The following is a 19,135-nucleotide window of genomic DNA, read 5'->3' as shown; positions in this document are numbered from 1 at the left end:
GAGACAGAACGGAACGGGGAACAGAACAGCAGACGGACAAATTACACTGCTGAGGAGAGCAGCGGGCGTGACGGGAGAGGTCTGCCACGCCATGTGGGTATCTCCACTGCCGGCAGGGATCAAACTGGCACTGCAGAGGCTGTGGACAGCTTCACAGTTCAACCACCTGCACCACCAGAGAGGCCCTACTTAAGATTTTATGGAGATAACATTATACATTATACAACATTGTGTATAACTTAGAATTATAAAATCGCCCCACTCAGGTGTTGGTACCATTAACATATACACCACTAAGACACCTATAGTTCTCCACCATAGTCCATTTGGCTCCCTCCCTGTTGTGTCCACAACATGACACTGATAAAGAAACTGGAGTCATGGAACAGGCTACCAACATGGGATGCTGCTCAAAGAGCAAAATCCTGGCCTTTTTATTCTTAGAATAATCATATAGCATCAGTTATATGGGGAAAGAAGACAAAGAGAAAAGGGAGGTGTGAAACTAGAAAATGTGCTCTGTCAGCAGTAGTTTGAGGGGTCGTGAGTCTTCCCCCAGGCAGTTCTCATCTGTTTGTGACTTGGTATTATGATTGAAAAGCAAGTCCTAACCGCCAGCTATAGTTTCAATCTTACTACCAAGGCAGTACACTGATCAGCTTATTGGATCCCTTGTCATACATCAGCTGATGTCCCCTGCCTCTCAGGCATTCCTAGTCATACCTCATGACATATAAGCCAGGAGTAAATTTATGCATCAGTCAACAGCTCCCAGATATTCCTGCTCATACCTTGTGATGTATTCCCTTCCCAGGGTGATCAAATATTCTGCTCTTGATTGATTTGGATGGCACCTTGTAGGGTTGGGCTCCTATAACTGATTGCCTGGGCAGTTCTGTCCTTGTATAGGAATGCAGAACCATATGTAACTAAAATAGTGGCCTAGCAGATCATTTAGGTGTAACAGACCCAAATGTCCCCACTTAGCTCTTGCTCCTCACTTTCTCTTTCTGATAGCCTCTGTTCTACAGTATGATTTCCAGTAGTTCTTATTGGTTTGTCTTTGTATGGCCTTTTGTTTTGTGTCTGTGCATTTCACATATAAGTGATAACATCTGGTATTTGTCTTTCTGCTTCTATTTCACTTAGCATAATCCTCTCATTTAATCTGTATTTTTTTTGCAAATATCAAAAGTTCATCTTTTTTTTAATAGCCAAGTACTATTCCTTTGTGTATATATACCACAACTTCCTGATATACTCATCTGTCTTTGGCACTTGTGTTGTTTCCATAATCTGAAGAGTTGTTCTCTCTGTGTGATGAAATACTCCCTTTAGGACTGAAATTGCCCTGAATGTGTTATTTTGTTCTTCCCATGTAGCTATCTAGGATGCTATGTATTCATATATCCTAATGGTATAGTCCTTTCACTTTTACAGAACATAGTTTCATATGTCATGGAAAACTATATATGCCTTTTCTGGGTGGGGGGTGACCTGGAAGTGTTGACACTGGTGAATTTGGTGTGCATGGACTATTCATGTCTATGATTCCACTAATAGCTCACCTGTAGGTTTCTAGAACTACAGCCTTCCAGTTAACAGGCCAGACATTCAGGGCCACTTTAAGAGACTTTCAGCTCTGCTTTACTATCTCAGCTCAAGGGAGGTTGCAGAAGAGCAGTGTCATTGTGTGCATTGTCTTCTTCACTGGGCATCCTGTGCACACAACACACACATATTACCACATTTAGGCCCATACTAGGTAGCACTCACATTCCTGGGGTCACCTTATCATATGAGTGTGGATCTAAGCCACAGCTTCTGCCCCAGTTGTTGTCTCTGGGTACTCTTGCCATCCACATTGTGTTGTATAGAGTTGAATTTCTTCAGTATCTTTTCTGTCCTATGTATTGAGCTTTGGTCTTCATTGTCCAGAAGCTACTCTATTTTCACTCCAGTGACAGGATACTTTTTGTGAGTGCCTCTTTGTACTACTGTAGCTTACCCACTAGAGTGAAACAGGGAACCTCCTCTGACACCATCTTCCCTTCCTCAAACCTCTCCTTAAAATGTAAGGATATTAATCTTTAATTAATCAACATTAATCCAAAATAATTAAGGAAATACCAACTTCTTATATAATTATTTCAGAAAATACCTCATTTGATGACATAAATTTATGTTATGAATAAAAGAGCTTTTTAAATTTTTTAACAACAAATCCTGCTTTTTTTAAATATTTATTTATTTATTTATTTATTTATTTATTTATTTATTTATTTATTTATTTATACAAGCACTAGGTACAGTCAGAAGCGCGGGAGGGTGAGAGAATTCACCAGAACCAGCGTGGGGAGCAGAGCAGGCAGAAGGACCAAAGTACACTGCTGAGGGCAGCAGCGGGCTGCAGGAGAGGTCTGTGCGCCATGTGGGACCCTCCTTCGGTGGCCAGGGATTTTGCGCAAAGAGCTTGAATCCTCCACAGATCCTCATGGAGTGATAAAAGTTGTTATCAAATCAAAATGAATTTTTAACAGAAAGTGATAAAATAAATAGAATACATAGTACTTTATCTAGCATATAGTAGGCTTTTAATGAATGTGAGTCTTTTTGATTTGTAATTCATCATGAATGAAGCTGGTAGAGACAGTGCTGTTTGATAAAATATTGATAAATACTAGTATTACAAAACAAAAAAATTAAAATATGTAACACAACTTAGTTAATATTATGAGGAAAGTACAATTTTAACTACCTTTTAAATAAAAAATTCCTATCTATAAGAAGGTATTTTTAAAAATATAAAGACATTCAGTAGCAGAAATAATTCCTTTGAAAAGAAATCTGGTTAAGGCTTAAAATGGAGTCAACAAGATATTTTAAAATCTGCTCTGTGAATAAGTGACAGAGATTTTAAAAGTGACCTGCATTTTGCCAGTTTTTGGTGGCCATTGAAATGAATGCCAAAGGCTAAAGGAAAGAGAAGGTATTCTAAACTGAGGGGGAAAAAAAAATGAAGATTTATTTATTTATACAAGAACCGGGGTAGAGGCCAGATGTGTGGGAGGGTAAGAGTAAGCGTGGTAAGGGTAAGGAGGGTAAGGGTAAGCGGGGAACAGAACAGGCAGATAACAGAAATACACTTCTGAGGGGAGCAGCAGGAGAGACAGGAGAGGTCTGCTGCACCATGTGGGATTCTCGCAGGTCGACCGGGTTCTAACCTGTGCTGCAAAGTCTGCGCGGACAGCTTCACAGTGCAGTGCTCAACTCCCTGTGCCACTATGGAGGCCCTGAGAAAAAGAATTTTGATGCTGTGTTAAGGATTTTATCAACTTGAAATCCAAGATATTACATTGGATACAATTTATTTATTTTTTTAAAAGATTTATTTGTTTAAGCATACAAGAACTGGGGTACAGGCCAGAGGTGTGGAGGTGGGGGAGGGGATTCATCAGAGACAGAGTGGGGAACAGAACAGGCAGACTGAGTGAAATACACTGCGGAGCAGTGGGCACAACAGGAGAGGTCTGCTGTGTCATGTGGGTATCTTGCCAGCGGCCAGGATCGAACCCTCACTGCAGAGGCTGTGGACAGTTTCACAGCACTGTGCTTAACCCCTTGGGCCACCAGGGAGGCCCCGGGTTTTATTTTATTTTCAGAAAATAAAAAAAATTAATAAACATTGCAAATAAATGAAGAAATTTACAGCTACTTGGACTGTAAGGGTGAATAATATGTAAAAATAATAATACGGACAAAAAAATTAGTGCCTAAAAGTCACCATTTTCTCTCTTTAATAATTACTTGAATTAAAACTGAAAAAAATACTGCTTTCATCAAAAATTATTTGGTGTCAAAGCTTTTCTCTTGACATAAGAATCTACGGAACTGAATAATATGCATATCATAGTACTTTGTTGATTTAAATGCAAACGATGAAGCAAAAATTGCCTTGGTAAAGACTGCTTTAGAATTAAAATTTAAAAATAAAATTAAAATGTACCCTGATCACTTCATTTGGGTTAATTCCAATTAGAACAAAAATAAGTGAGTGAAATATTGTAATTATTATCATTTTATACACTTGATTGAAGCAAATATCAAAATTTACATCGAAAGGTAGGAGAAGAGGGGAGAAAGAAAACTGAACACTAATTGCTTTGGGTTTGGCAGATACCAATATAGAAAAGAGCATTAATTTGAATAAAAATCACTTGGTTTCATCATTCACTCATCCTGCTCCATGCTATGTTAATCAGCAGAATTTTTTGACCTTCATGCTTAGACCACAATTATATCTTACTTTATCCATCCAATAGTTAGTGAGCACTTGGTTTAATCTAGTCTCTACTAACAAACATGTGATTAGGCACAGACATTCTAAGAAAAAAATAGAAAAAAAAATTGCTTTCTCTATTTTCCTTATTTAAGAGCCCTTCTTTTTCATTTGAGAAGATGTATTATTTTACATTGCAACTTTCATCCTAGATACTTAAAGTAACTTGAAATTCATTAATGATTAATAAATTATAATAGCAACTTATTTTCTGACCTTTTCAGTGTTTAGAAAGCACATTTTCTAAAATGTTGAACCCATTAAATTATAATCTTATTATAAACTGTATTTAAGTCAACTGCTCCATTTAGAATTATTTAGACATTAATGCATATAATTTAAATCTCAGAAAACATCTTTAAATGGCTTAATCATTTTTAATGAACATTTATGGTTTTCATGTGAATGTAAGCAGTAAGCAAAGTATTACAGTAACAGACTTCCCTAGCATTTTAGCTAATACCTCATTAATAGTTTGGTGTTTCTGTTACTATATTAAAGCATTTCTAATTGTTTCATTTCTTATCTTATAGGAAATAAATGATGTGGACATACAGGAACTTGTAAGAAGGTCAATTGGAAGGTTAACGATCATTCGGCAGACATTTCCAGTTCCCCAGAATATAAGTCAGAGATGTTTCCGTGGCAACCATCGAATATCTTCAACATTGTGTGATCCAAAGGATCCATTTGCTCAGAATATGGAGGTATATTTTCAGTGTAGGAGTATTTCTTCTAGGGTGCTTTTTTTGGCAATTGTAGAGACAGCTTTTCAAGTTGCTTTGGAATCAGATTTTTATACCTTTGCATTTTCTGAACTATTCTCCTCCTCCAGCAATTTCAAAAGTGTGATAGGGAAAGTGCTAAGAATCTATCTTTGATCTGTAGAGCCTATTATAGCAAAAAATCTGCTTGTTTACTAAAAATATAAGTAAAGGTTATTTGATTCTTAGCATAACATTTCTTGTGACATAATTTGTCACTGATACTCCTTAATGCAAAAGTCCAATTATTAATGAAACATAATTTACCTGACTTCCCAGGCATAACAAATATATCTATGTTTATTCTTCTTTAAATAATAGTTTGCAGTTTGAAGAACTTCACCAAAAGAAACACAATTTAGTGATGACCCCCAAAAATGCTGCTGTGTTACGTAGTTATATCCAATTCAAATGGAGTAAAGATGAAATCTTTACTAGTCAGAAAAAAACAAAGATTTTGAAAGTAAATAAATAAAATCTCTTAGCAGCAGACTAGAGAATACCAACTCCTGGCAGTTTACTCAGAAGAATGTCCTTTAAATACTCAGTCAGAGCCTATTTATTTTTCTGAAGGAAAATCCTCAAATTTTTGGTTTGATTTCTCTTTGCAATGGGCATCTCAATATGTCAATTGGAAAAGGGTGTTAAAGCAGACACATCAATAACAGTAGGTGTCATAATAGCTCTCTCAGCAGGGAAGAAACAGGAAAAAAAGAAATCAGTTTGATACATTAATTCAGTCTGATACACTAATTCAAATATCTTATCAGTGTAAGACTTTTCCTATTAAAATAAAAAGTGTCACAAAACAGTCCCTAAAGAGAGTATACTGCTAACTTGTTAAGATTTAAATAAAAACTCTGACATCAATAAAGATAAATTCAAGATGAATTTTAGAATTCAGAAAAATATATATTCTAAAATATATTGATATATTTTAGAAAGCAAATCCTTCAAAATAAGTTTAATATTGAAAACACTGTAGCACTAAAAGATGTTCAGTTTGGAAATACAGCCCTCGGAAAATAGGTTTATCACCAATAATTATAGATATATAAGTTGAATTAGCAAATTTTTTTAAAGATTTATTTATGTATTTATACAAGCACTGGGTACAGTCAGAAGCACGGAAGGGTGAGAGAATTCACCAGAGCCAGAGCGGGAAATAGAACAGGCAGACTGACGAAACACACTGCTGAGGGAAGTAGTGGGCAGCAGGAGAGGTCTGCGCGCCATGTGAGATCCTCACCCAGTAGGTAGCAGGGGAGCAAACCAGCGCTGCAGAGGCTGCGGGCAGCTTCCCAACCCAGCGCTCAACAACTGCGCCACGGAGGAGGCCCTGAATTAGTAATGTTTTTGAAAGATAATTGAACAGTATTATTATTTTTATTCAGCTTATTTTTTTTGATAAATCACTGAGAACAGTTTTATTTATTTTTGTCATTTTTTAATTAAGATAACACTGTTTATGAAATTGTATATGATTTAGGGGTATAAGTTCACACTTCTTCAGATGTATGTTACCACACCAAACTCACCACCATAGCATTGAGTCCTCCATCATAGCCCAACAGGATACAAGCCACTTTGCTCTCCACCCTCCCACTACTGCTCTGGTACCCTCAGTTCTATAGTTTCACTTTGGTTTGTTTTTTTGTCTATTCTTTTCTTTTGTTTCTCCATATTTCATATATGTGTGAAATCATCTAATATTTTTCTTTCCTCTTCTGACTTATCTCACTTAGCATACTCAATTTTAGTTCCACCCATGTTCTCAAAAATGGCAATATTTTATTTCTTTTTTCATAGCTGAGAGGCAGTTCTATTTATATTCTTGTTTCCCTTGTCATAGATAAACTGTCCATGTAAGTCTGGGTTATTTCTGGGCTCTCAATCCTATTCCATTATTATGTGTGTGTCATTCAGTCTCTCAACTTATATCTCAATAACATAATTTTAATTACGGTCATTTTGCAGAATAGTGTGAATTCTGGGAGTATTATATTTCTGTACTTCTTATGTTTTGTTATTGTTTTGGCTAATTGGGGTAACTTGTGATTCCACATAAATTTCAGTAATGTTTGTTCTACTTATTTGAAGAACAACATTGAAACATTGATAGGGATTGCATTAAATCTGTATATTGCTTTGGGTAGATGGCCATTTTAACAATGTTACTTTTTCAACTAATAAGCAAGGATATTTTTCTACTTCTTTGTGTATACTTTTTTTTCCCTACAATGTCATATAGTTTTTGTTGTATAAACTTAGGACTTTTTTGTTTATTTTATTCCTAGATATTTATTTTTGATGGCATAGTAATTAGGATTGTTTTATTGATTTTTTTCTCTTCTAGTTTGTTGCTTTCATCTAGAAATACAACAGATTTTTGTGTATTGATTTGTAGCCTTCCGTTTTACTATATACTGTTTGTTATTGTTTCTAATGTTTTTTTTTTTTGGTGGAGTTTTTAGAATTTTCTATTTATATGATGATGCCATGTGCAAATAATGTTAGTTTTACTTCTTCAATCCCATTTTAGATTTTTTATATCTCTCTCCCATAACTATTATAGCTAAGACTTCCAGTAATATGTTGAATAATAGTTATGAAAGTGGATTTCCTTAAATTGTACCTGATGTTGGAGAGAAAACATTCAGTTTTTCAATATTGATAATTGTATTAGTCGTGGATATGATATATAGGAAGTTCATTTTCTTGACATGATCTTCCTCTACCTATTTTTTGTGGGTTTCATGTCATGAATGTATATTGAATCTTGTTAAATCTTTCTCCACATTTATTGATACTATCAGATGATTTTTAGCTTCTCTTTGGTTGATGTGGTTTGTAGTGATTTCCCTAATATACTTTATATTAATATAATTTGACTAAATATTTAATATACAAAATGAAAACTGACAGAATTTTTAATATGTGAATATTTATATAATTAAGAGTTTAAATGCAGGGTACTTGAACCTAAAATTTTTCATTACAAACATAGAACTTGATATAGAAGGTTAGTTTTCTGAACAATTTATACTTCGGACCTTGAAGAAAGCAATAATAAAGATATTTACTGAAAATTGTGTGTAGGGAATTCTTGAAGAGAAATAATCTTCTGAATTAAGAGTCCATAAAAGCAATGCAGGAAAATATGATCACAGACAGAATTATAGATTAGAATTCAGCATGGTACAATTTTCAGTAAGTCAGAAAAAAATAAGGTATGAAATATATGATTCAAGTGACCACTAAATGTCTAAACCCAACTTTAAAATCACAATATTCAATAAAACAGAAGAGAAGAATATTGAGTGGACCTTTGCAGAGAATCCTGGGCTGCAATTATTTTATATTACATACAAAGAGAAGTGAGATTTAGAGAGAACAAAAATGTTTCCTGAATCTTTAAAGTAGTGCCAGAAAGACTAACATGGAGGTTTAGCTGAAGATACAAATAAATGTTAAAGAAACCTTTTAGATAGAAAAGGAATCTTTAACAATTTGTGAAGCTAAAAGGCAGTCAACCATTTTCTGCTTATGAAGCTAGTGTTATCTTGACTGTGAATGTAGAGAAAATAGAAAAATTCAAATTATTTTGTTTCTGTTTTCCCCATTTAAGAAAAAAATGTATTCAAATTTGAAAGATTAGAAAAAAATTATTAAGAAAATGTAAACCACTGGTTTAGAAGGAATAGGGGTTTGGGGGTGATAAGAGTATGCCTTACCATTTTAAAAGAAACCTTGAAAATTAATTGTCCAGAGCAGTAAATATGATAAAAATATTAAAATTTAGAATACTTGGGAAGAGGACCCAAATACAAGACATTGGTATGCTGTCTCAGTTTTGAAAAGGAGGAAGACAAGTTTCTGACAGTTTAATATACCAAAAATTAATATCTAGATAAACTGTAGAATATATTACCACGTGTATGGTTTAAAAGAACTTTAAAGACAAAAATGGAATATTCTGTAGAACAAATACTGCCAAACTAAAGTTCATTTAATTTTTATGTTTTTTTTTCATAAGTGTTTGTAAATCTTCTTATGAGGTACATGCTATGACATTTCAAGTCTAGACTGAAGTCACTAAATTATTTTCATCCAAGAACTCCATAGAATAGAAGATAGTAAACATTCTGACCACAGATTAAAGAAAAAAGGTATAAATATGTTAGTTTCATTATTATCTTTAAAAGTCATAATACATGAACCTTTTAAAATTAATATTTTAAATTACTATTTCAAACAATTTATGTTGAATTACTTAGTTGCAAAGTTTCTTTTCTCAAATTTTTCATCAACATTGATGTAATTTGAAAACTGATTAGATACATTCTGTAGTTTTGAGTATTTCCTGATAGCTATAACTTACCACATGGTCTTCTTTTATTCTCAATTTCAGCATTATATCACTATTAGGATTTTCAAAAGATACTGAGAAATATTCACTCTTGAAGTACAAGGGACTGTCTGTGGTGGTCTCTAATATACTGTTCTAGTACCTAATATTTGTAACTATTTATCACCACACAAATGAAAATGAAAAAAATATACCTATCAAATTTGGAAATGCAATACTAAAAACACTGACTTGTGTTTGTTACATAATCAAGAGACAAATTGTTAATATTCAGTAAATAGTTAAGTCTAAATGTTGAAATGTAACCAAGATAATGTGTGGGTTTAAAATCAATTATAGGAAGTTTATATGGATAAACCATGATTTGACAGCTGTTTAAGGATTTAAGATGAGACAAATTTGGAATGAACATAGTACTAGTCACTTTGGCTATACACCATTCTAACATAATCTTGATCTTTATGTCAGAACATTTTGCTAAAATCAAGACAGATAATGCTTTATACTATGATCTTATACTCAGGCTACATCTGCTATTATTTTTCAGTTTTGAGAACTAAACTTCAAACAGAAATATTGAAAAATGAGAGAAAGGCAGAGTTGAGATAATAAACATCCCAGAAAGTGTATCAGATGATAAACTCAATGAAATTGGCTGTTTTGTATTATATTGTTTGACATAAATGATACATAGTTTTAAATAATGGAAGATTGTGATATTAAACCACCCATTAAAATAATGGAAGAGTGTGGTTGGTTCAGAGAGGTCAGAGATCAAATGGAGTGATAGTAAGGTAAAGAGGAATGACTGGTCAAAAGGTGAGATAATGGAGTTTGAAATATTAGAAAAGGGGTCTGTTGTGACAAGTGAATAGTCATTGTTTGTGGCTGGAGTAGACATGAAAATCATCTGTATATAAATCTAAGTGATCTTTTGAATGCTGGGAGATAATTTGAATAATTGTTAAAAGTATTCAAAGACTTCATAAAGAGTGACTAAGAGTCACCAAAAGTAATGATAAAGTGTGGCATGAGAAAAAGCAAGAATCTCAAAAAGAATGAGCACTTTCCTAAGACAAAAGTAATCAAGTAATCACAGGGGCGACTCCCTATTGATCTGCAGTTTGGAATGTTGGACAAATGAAAAAGGCAGTCATTTGTTTAAAACCCCTGGCACATATTGGGACTGACTATGCACAATTCTTAAGGACCAGCATGAATACTTAAAGTAGATGCCTCAAGCGTTGTACAGGAGACTGTCACAAGTGTCAGACTTGGATGGGACCCAGATTTCCAGGTTTTTCATGTCCTAACTTCTATCAAAATAATCTGAAGTTAAATTTTAATTGATTTTCTTTGTTTTATTTTATTTTATTTGTCTTTACAACTTCTTATCAAAACCAAATATGTGCTAAGCTCTAGGTGAGGTCAAAGGGAAATAACAAATATAGGACCCAAAAATACAAAAGGGAAAGCTATATACAGTGTGGGCCCTGTTTACAAGCAACTCATTTTCTAGCATAAAAGACATATTTTATAAAACTTTGATATGTTTCATAGAGGCATGTACAAAGTATTATGGCAGATAAAAAGAGAACCAAGATAAAAAAGAACCAGAAAGGGCCTTCCCTGGTGGTGCAGCAGTTGAGCGCTGGGCTGCAAAGCTGCCCGCAGCCTCTGCAGTGCCGGTTCCATCCCCAGCTGCCAGCAAGGGTCCTACATGGCTCGAAAGACCTCTCCTGTCTGGCCTGCTGCTTCCCTCAGCAGTGTATTTTGTCAGTCATACTGTACTGTTCCCCACTCTGTCTCTGGTGAATTCTCTCACCCTTCCACTGTACCCAGTGCTTGTAAAAATAAATTAAAAAACAAACAAACAAATAAATAAAGAACCAGAAAGTAACAACAAGCAACTATAAACCAGAGACACACTATGGGGGTGGGGGGAGAGGTAGGGAGAGGAAGGATTAGGGTCAAAATAAGGGGGGTGTAATTGTATGGGGAATATAACTAAAATGAAAATGCATACATTGTGCAAAAATGAAAAATTCTGTAAGAATTATATAAAATCAAATATTAAAAAGAACCACATAAAAAGAGAATCAGCCTGGGAGTAGAATTTCACATAATTAGGTAGGTTTCATATAACTTGTGACCTATGAATTGTATATTTGTGAATATTAACTAGTTGTAGAGAGGTAAAAAAACACATCAAAATATGCTACCACAACAATATCATATGTACACATAAAGCGATCAATCAGAAGCAGAGGCAAACTTAAGCTAGAATGATAAGAGCAAATAAGTTTAAAACTGGGGTTAGAGGCAGTTAGAAATGCCAGGTTATTGTAGATTGTTCGAAAATCATAAGAATATTTGCCCTGGGTTTTGGGGCACAACCCACTTATTTGTTATGTTTTTTTTTTTTTTTTCTTGATTTTCCTTTTGGATTGTAGGGAGGCAGTGAGGACACTTCCTCCATGCCTCTGGTTTCTCTCACACTGGTCAAGCAATCAAATGGATATCAGGCAGATTTAGTAGGAGGAAAGAACAAATTTAGTTACACACTATGACAAATCCACCTAGATATAGATGTGAATTCTAAGTCTAGTGGAACAAAATGAATTTCTATATGCTAAGCTAAGGAATAGGATACAGGTCTGGGGATTCAAGGAGAGTAATTCACCCTGTGACTTATATGGCAAAGATCAGATGCTCTGTAATCAGATGACTGACCTTCTTGTAAAAGTCCTATTAATTCTTTTAGTAGTTAAGGGAATGTCAAAGGTTTCCCTTAACTCTCTTGATTGACTTCAGTTCAAAATAATCCATGTGCTGATGTGAGACAATTTGGGAAAGCCTACACTCAACATTTCAGAGGAAGCCTATCCTTCGGGTTCCTCACTGTCTATTGCAAGACTAAATTTTAATTCACCAACTACTTTTACTTCAAATTTCACTTTTCATTCATAGCAAATTTCAGCCATCCTCCTTGTCTCTCTAGTAATTATGTAGAAGGCAGGCGGGAAAAGGCTGAGAACAGGAACAGCCTTCTCTAATATTTACTTACATAGAGCAATGCTGTATTTCACATAGTGCGTATGTGTGTTCAATGTCTCTTTAAAGAAAGATCTAACTTATATAAGTGTTGTACATATAAAATGATGTGTAGTAAACAGAAATGATTAAAGACTTGCCTATTTAGGAAAAAAAATGTCATAAAGAACTCTTAGCTTGATGTTAACAATTGCTCATCACATCAAACTCATTATTTCAGAAATTGAAGTTTAGTACTATTCTGGGATATAGACAAATAATTTATAGCATTCCATCATGATTAATTATAAGTAAAGGGAAATCAATATACTGTCCACATTTTTTTCAGGAAAATTTATAAGATGACACTGAAATTTCAGAGAAAATATAAATTCCTTAAGACAGATTTTATTGCATAATTACGTTGACTATTTTTAAATGAATGTTGAATTTTACCTTTTGAGATAAGGATTTTTTTTCATTAATGATTACTATTGACGTTGAATGTCTCTGGCATTTATAATTCCTATGTAATATCTTTGAAAAATCAACATATTTAATTATTAACCATGAGGTTAATGGTTAAGCAAGAGTTAACTTTAAGAGTACAACGATATTGGCCAAAATATAATTTGCATTTCAATCTATATAGAAAGAAGATCATATCATGATAACCTTTGAAGAAAGTGTTACTATAAAGACACATTCACGAATAATTAACCACTTATGATGCTTGTCATGGCAACAAATTACTACAGATATATATATATATATATATATGTAATGATTTTTATACTACCTTGGACATTATAATATTTATGAATGATGCACTTTCTTTTCAGATTTTCAATATTGAATCCCCATAGAATACAATGGACACACAGTTGGCTGCTTCTTTTCTTTATCCCTGTGATACTCATATGTAAGATAGAGTTACTATTTCTTTATCGAATAATCAAAATGCAAAATCTTGATATATTCAGCAAATGTATTGTTCCATTTGCTCTTCCAATCTGAAACCCTTAGATCCTTACCACCTTTGTAAGAAAGAATGGCCAATGATTTTCTAAGATCTGACACTAACAGATTTGCCTCTGTCGAAACTTCTTTTTTTAATCTTCTCTTTTACACCTACGTAAACTGAAAAAGCAATTGAGGCATACAATCAGACAAGACTTCATTCTCAATGGCAAAATTGCCTGAAAGATGAAAAAAAGAAATCTCTGGTTAATAAATAACCCAGAACAGCAGCCATCTATGACATGAATGAAAGTAGTTGAACTGATGATTTTCCCTGTATACTTGATGGTTGATGTCATTGATTCTAATGATCACTGTCTAATGTATTTTCAGATTTCAAACCTTTACATATATGACACGGTGCTTCTGCTTGCGAATGCTTTTCACAAGAAGCTGGAGGACCGGAAGTGGCACAGCATGGCAAGTTTGTCATGTATCAGAAAGAACTCCAAGCCCTGGCAGGGAGGGCGTTCCATGCTGGAGACCATCAAGAAGGTAACTCCTAGTCATTATTCATACCGTACAAATTTGCATGGAGTAAACACGCCATCCTATTATGTTATAGCTCTCTGGTATATTATGAAAGATTCATTGGCAATCCTGTCACCATATATATATATATATATATATAATAACCAAATGTATTTAAAAGAACTAAAGAGAAAGGAAAAATGTTTATTATTAAAAAATGTAAGTGCTGACTAGCATTTCACACATGAAAATTTTCATATGGAGAAGATACAATGAATTATTGTTTGATGAGATATCTTTTAGAAGGATTCCCCCCTCACTAATATTACTATCAATTCAAAGTACAAAACAGCACAATGACAAAATGGAAGTATTTTAAAATTAAAATTAGAATGTTAAATATATCTATATTATATAGAAGTAAAAGCAATTGAAGTGAACAATCATTACTGGATAGTTTCACTTAGTTTGGAATATAAATACCCAACAGAAACAAACTTGTCACACTCAGCAAAAACAATCTTTAAACTCTATAAAAATTGTAATCTATCAGAAGAAATAGGGGGTGAGGGAGGAGGGAAGGGAATGTCATATGATATTAGCACTGCAGTTTTGGTGAAAGGGAAGTTAAGCAGGTGCACATGTGGAGGTGTGAAGCTGTAGTCCCAGAATTATATAGTTACATAAATGATAGGTGTGCCAACACAATTTGAGAAAAAAAAGTAGCATTGGAAATATTTTAAATACCTTGGATATAGCATTAAGGTTAGAGATGCACAAACCATTGTCTGGCTTGTCACAAAGCACACACATTTGTTTTTCCTTTACACCATCAACTGAAAAAAATAAGCCCAGTATTTTAAAGCCCAGCTTTAAAATAAGATGATACATGTTAAGATGTTAGATGTAATGATCTTTAATTTATCTTACAATAAAGATCTAATTTCTAAGTAGTTAATAGTTTGTGCTCTTGGGAATCATTTTGGATACTTGCTGGCATAAATCTCCTCCACTGTGAGTACGGCGTTTACCTTGGCAGAGGCCTGTTCTGGCTGAGCTACCTGCTCACTCCCACAAGGCCGCTTGTGTTGTTGAGCTTCTCTCAATAGTCTAAGCACTCTGCAGTTTATTGTTTTTTTTGCCATGTTATCCTTTCTGGCATTTTCTGTTTGTCTCTCATATCTTCTTGGATTTAAAATGAAATGATTAATAAAGCAAACAAAATTCTTCTGTACCCTTTACATAAATGAGAGCCATTTAGAAATTTATGTTCTTTGTTTAGCCAGTTCTTTTTTGTGTTTGTCTTTCTCTCCTGAAACAAAAAAGAGAATACTTGTCCAACGAAATGTGAATATATTTATAAAGGCCGGATAACAAAAAAAAAAATCACTAGAAATGAAGTAGATGTACAAGAAATAGAAAGTGGATGAAGAAATGTTTCAAATGGAGAGTGGCCTGGATCTTTCTTTCTACTGTTCGCTCTTTGCAAAAACAAAGAAACAAAAAAATCACTTTAATGAAAACTTAGACTCTTATCAGAAGTACTTGAAAAAGTAAATGTATTCACTATATTGGCAGAGAAAGATTTTTTAATTGAAAAATGAATAAGCCAAATCTAAACTCCAACTCTTGCCAAAATTTCCCAACACTATCTATACAGGAATTTGGCAGCTATGAATCTAATGGAGGTTGTTGAACATGATCTGATCCTGCCAATTTATTAATTCATGATTTGGCATGGGTGCAGGAACCTGCATATATTTTTTTCTTCTGAAGCTTTTTCAGAAAATCCAAATAATAGTTTAGGAGTTTGCTTAGGAGACATTTGGTGAGAGTATCCATAGGATGCAAAATAGGGCCACTGTAATATGTAGTTTCTCATGGAGCAATTAAGTATATAAAATATTGCTGTTAGAAAAATTACAATCAAAACAATGTTTTAATACAATAGCTATGGGACTTTACTTTTGGGGTGGGTTATTTGCAAGTATTTGTCCCTCTCATCCAGTGGTAATTTTTAAAGGAATGTATCTATTTTATAGCTCTTAGGGACTAAATTTGAATGATCTATGTGATGGTAAGTGTTTAATTTCATTATTGTTTATCTCATATTTCAAATTGATCTTAAAAATGAATTTTTTCCCTGGCCTCCCCGGTGGTGCAGCAGTTGAGCGCTGGGTTGCGAAGCTGCCCTGCAGCCTCTGCAGCACCAGTTCCATCCCAGGCCGCCAGGCGAGGGTCCCACATGGTGCGCAGACCTCTCCTGCCACCCACTGCTCCCCTCAGCAGTGTATTTCGTCAGTCTGCCTGTTCTGTTCCCCGCTCTGGCTCTGGTGAATTCTCTCACCCTCCCGCGCATCTGACTGTACCCAATGCTTGTATAAATAAATAAATAAATCTTTAAAAAAATTGTATTTTTTCCCAATCATATCACTTTCCCTCATATGAATGTTTTGTTCAGCACTTTTACATGTAATATGATAATATGGTTGCATTCATATACCAAGATAATTTCAAAGAAAGTTTACCATTCACATGGAGACTCAGAGCAGAATGGACACAAACTGATGAAGGCTGGAGCAAAAGAAAAGGTGTGGTCTGGACCTTTGTCATGGGTAGGAGGTGGGACTGTGGCAACTTCCCTTTTTCTTGGGCTATATATAAGCAAGCCTTAAATTTCCAAGGAAATACAGAATAGACTGTCTTAATCAGCCTTACCAAAAGTGGAGCCAACTGGGAAAGGGACAAATATTTATAAGAAGTTAGCAACCAAATATCAACAAATGACATAAGTTCTTTATTGTTCTGGGTATATTCTAGTGATAAAATTATTTTTGTAAAAATTTGTTTATTTATGCATACAAAGACTGGGGTGCAGGACGGAAGTGTAGGGGGGTGAGAGGATTCACCAGAGACAGAGTGGGGAGCAGAACAGGAAGATCTACTGAAATGCGCTGCTGAGAGGAGCAGCGGGTAGCGAGTCAGGAGAGGTCTGCTGCACCATGTGGGTTAGCTTCCTGGCCGGGGATCGAACTCTTGCTGCAGTGCTTGTGGATAGCTTCATAGTGCTGATACTTAACCCCTTGTACCACCAGGGAGGCCCATGTGATAAAACTCTTAAATGCATTCAAATAGCCACTGCATGCCTATATTAAGGACATACTACATATACTTTACAAAGCTTGTGTACTCATACAATAAGTACAGAGAAGTTAAAGAATAAATTATGTCCCTTAATTTATATTGTTTTAAGGGAATGAGACAAAAGAGTTAAGGAGCAATATAGTTGAAACAGGTACTATAAATGTCCAATAAAGGGAGAGGTGGTAGTTTCCAGGTCATGCTTGCGTTGCTGCTTTACAATTTATTTTAATAATGTAGTATAGGGTCTCCCTGGTGGCGCAGGTGGTTGAGCACCGTGCTGTGAAGCTGTCTGCAGCCTCTGCAGCACCAGTTCGATCCTGGCCGGCTGGCAAGGGTCCCACATGGCGTGGCAGAACTCTCCTGTCTTGTCTGCTGCTCCCCTCAGCAGTGTATTTCGTCAGTTTGCTTGTTCTGCTCCCCACTCTGTCTTTGGTGAATCCTCTCACCCTCCTGCATATCTGGCTTGTACCACAGTTCTTGTATAAATAAATAAACCTTTTAAAAAAATGTATAGATACCTCCATATTTCTGTTTTGTTTCCCAATATTTAAAGGTAAATTCTCAAATATTTATTCCTTCCAGATATTATCAGCAAGCTCCAAATTCTTTGTTATTCACATAAATTTTATAGATTATTTTTGAGGTAAATATAATTTTAAATATATCAAGTTTCCCTATGCATGTACAGTCCCTAAAGACTAGTAGTGATATTCATGGGACATTTTATTCCTGAAATTTTATAAGGTATTTTCTGTGTGTCTGTGTGTGTGTGTGTATACAATCATTAATAGGATATGTTTCCACTCTATTTTCCATCTAGCTAAGGTATGTGCCTGAGGAAGTTAGCGATATTTGAAATATTTTGCTATTAAGACTGTTCAACGTTTGAAACTTAAATCCTGACTCTTATTTCTCTATTTGTAGTGTATTGCCTTATGTCTTTCAAGAAAACATTGATGTAATCTCCAAATAAAATTAATGATATAATTTAATTCTACTTCATATATTTTAAAAACTTTTCTTGGGACTGTCTGAGAGTATGACCTATGATATGCACCCTGAATTTGTGCGTGCTTTGGTGGTACCCACGTTTCCCTGCTTCAGGTGAGGATGCCAGGTCATCTACATCTCAGAGATGTGAGTAAGACATGTCACTTCTACAGGAGAGCTGAGGTGAAGCCAAATTTGCCTGAAACTGACCTGCAGAGTCTTCCTGCCCAGGCTGCAGTATTTCCCAGCTTTCTCCTGATGCATTTTCAATTTGATTTTGTTATTAGTTCACAGTGGACATATGCTACTCCCAGCTGCTGGGTAGCAGGATCTCAAGAAGTGGTCTTAGGAGAACAACCTTGAGGCAGAGGCTTGAATGGGCCTCTGCTTGGATGGGTCTGTAGGTGGAACTGAAGGGGCCATGGTGGCCAAATTAAAAGTCACTGCTCACAAAATTTGCCATTTGAGGAGCAGATGTCAAGATGGCAACATGTAAGGAAGATGTTCAGAGATTTCTATAGTATTTTATTGACTCACAAAAGTGTCAGAACATGTTGCCATAGATATTACAGAATCACTCTCTATAAGCAATGACTTAGATTTATATTATTGGGGAACCATCTTTACAAATTTTCAAAATTAAAAAAATGTGTTTATTTTTATTGGTAAGCCATTGTTTTGAAAACTATGTATATTTCAGGAATATGTCTTCATGCTTCAGTATCTATATAACAGACTGTACCCATCATCAAATTTCTATATCATTCACCAAAAGTAAAATGAACGCCTTTATTTAAACCCCCACCACAGAGCAACCATTTCTTTAAAAAAATATTTATTTTTATTTTATTTTTTTATGTATAAGAACTGGGGTGTAAGGCAGAGGTGTGAGGGATGAGAGTATTCACCAGAGTGGGGAGCAGAACTGGTGGATCTACTGAAATACACTGCTGAGAGGAGCAGAAGATTAGACAAGGGAGATCTGCTGCCCCATATGTGTTAGCT

The 19,135-nt window shown here is 34.8% G+C and overlaps 1 protein-coding gene across 3 annotated transcripts in view; it reads left to right on the top strand.

Annotated features, from left to right (window-relative positions):
• Positions 1-19,135, top strand: part of GRID2 (glutamate ionotropic receptor delta type subunit 2) — a gene marked incomplete at its 3' end in the record, with an annotated part of 1,748,121 nt that overhangs the window by 1,002,764 nt on the left and 726,222 nt on the right. For all 3 annotated transcript variants that reach the window (XM_084234293.1, XM_084234294.1, XM_084234292.1), the window contains 2 exons: positions 4,873-5,046; positions 13,859-14,020. In XM_084234293.1, coding sequence (XP_084090419.1) covers positions 4,873-5,046; positions 13,859-14,020 — 336 coding nt within the window. The remainder of the gene's footprint in view (positions 1-4,872; positions 5,047-13,858; positions 14,021-19,135) is intronic.

The sequence above is a fragment of the Talpa europaea genome, assembly GCF_964194135.1.
Source record: "Talpa europaea genome assembly, chromosome: 5".
NCBI lineage: Eukaryota > Metazoa > Chordata > Mammalia > Eulipotyphla > Talpidae > Talpa > Talpa europaea.
This window is presented reverse-complemented; position numbering and strand designations above follow the sequence as displayed.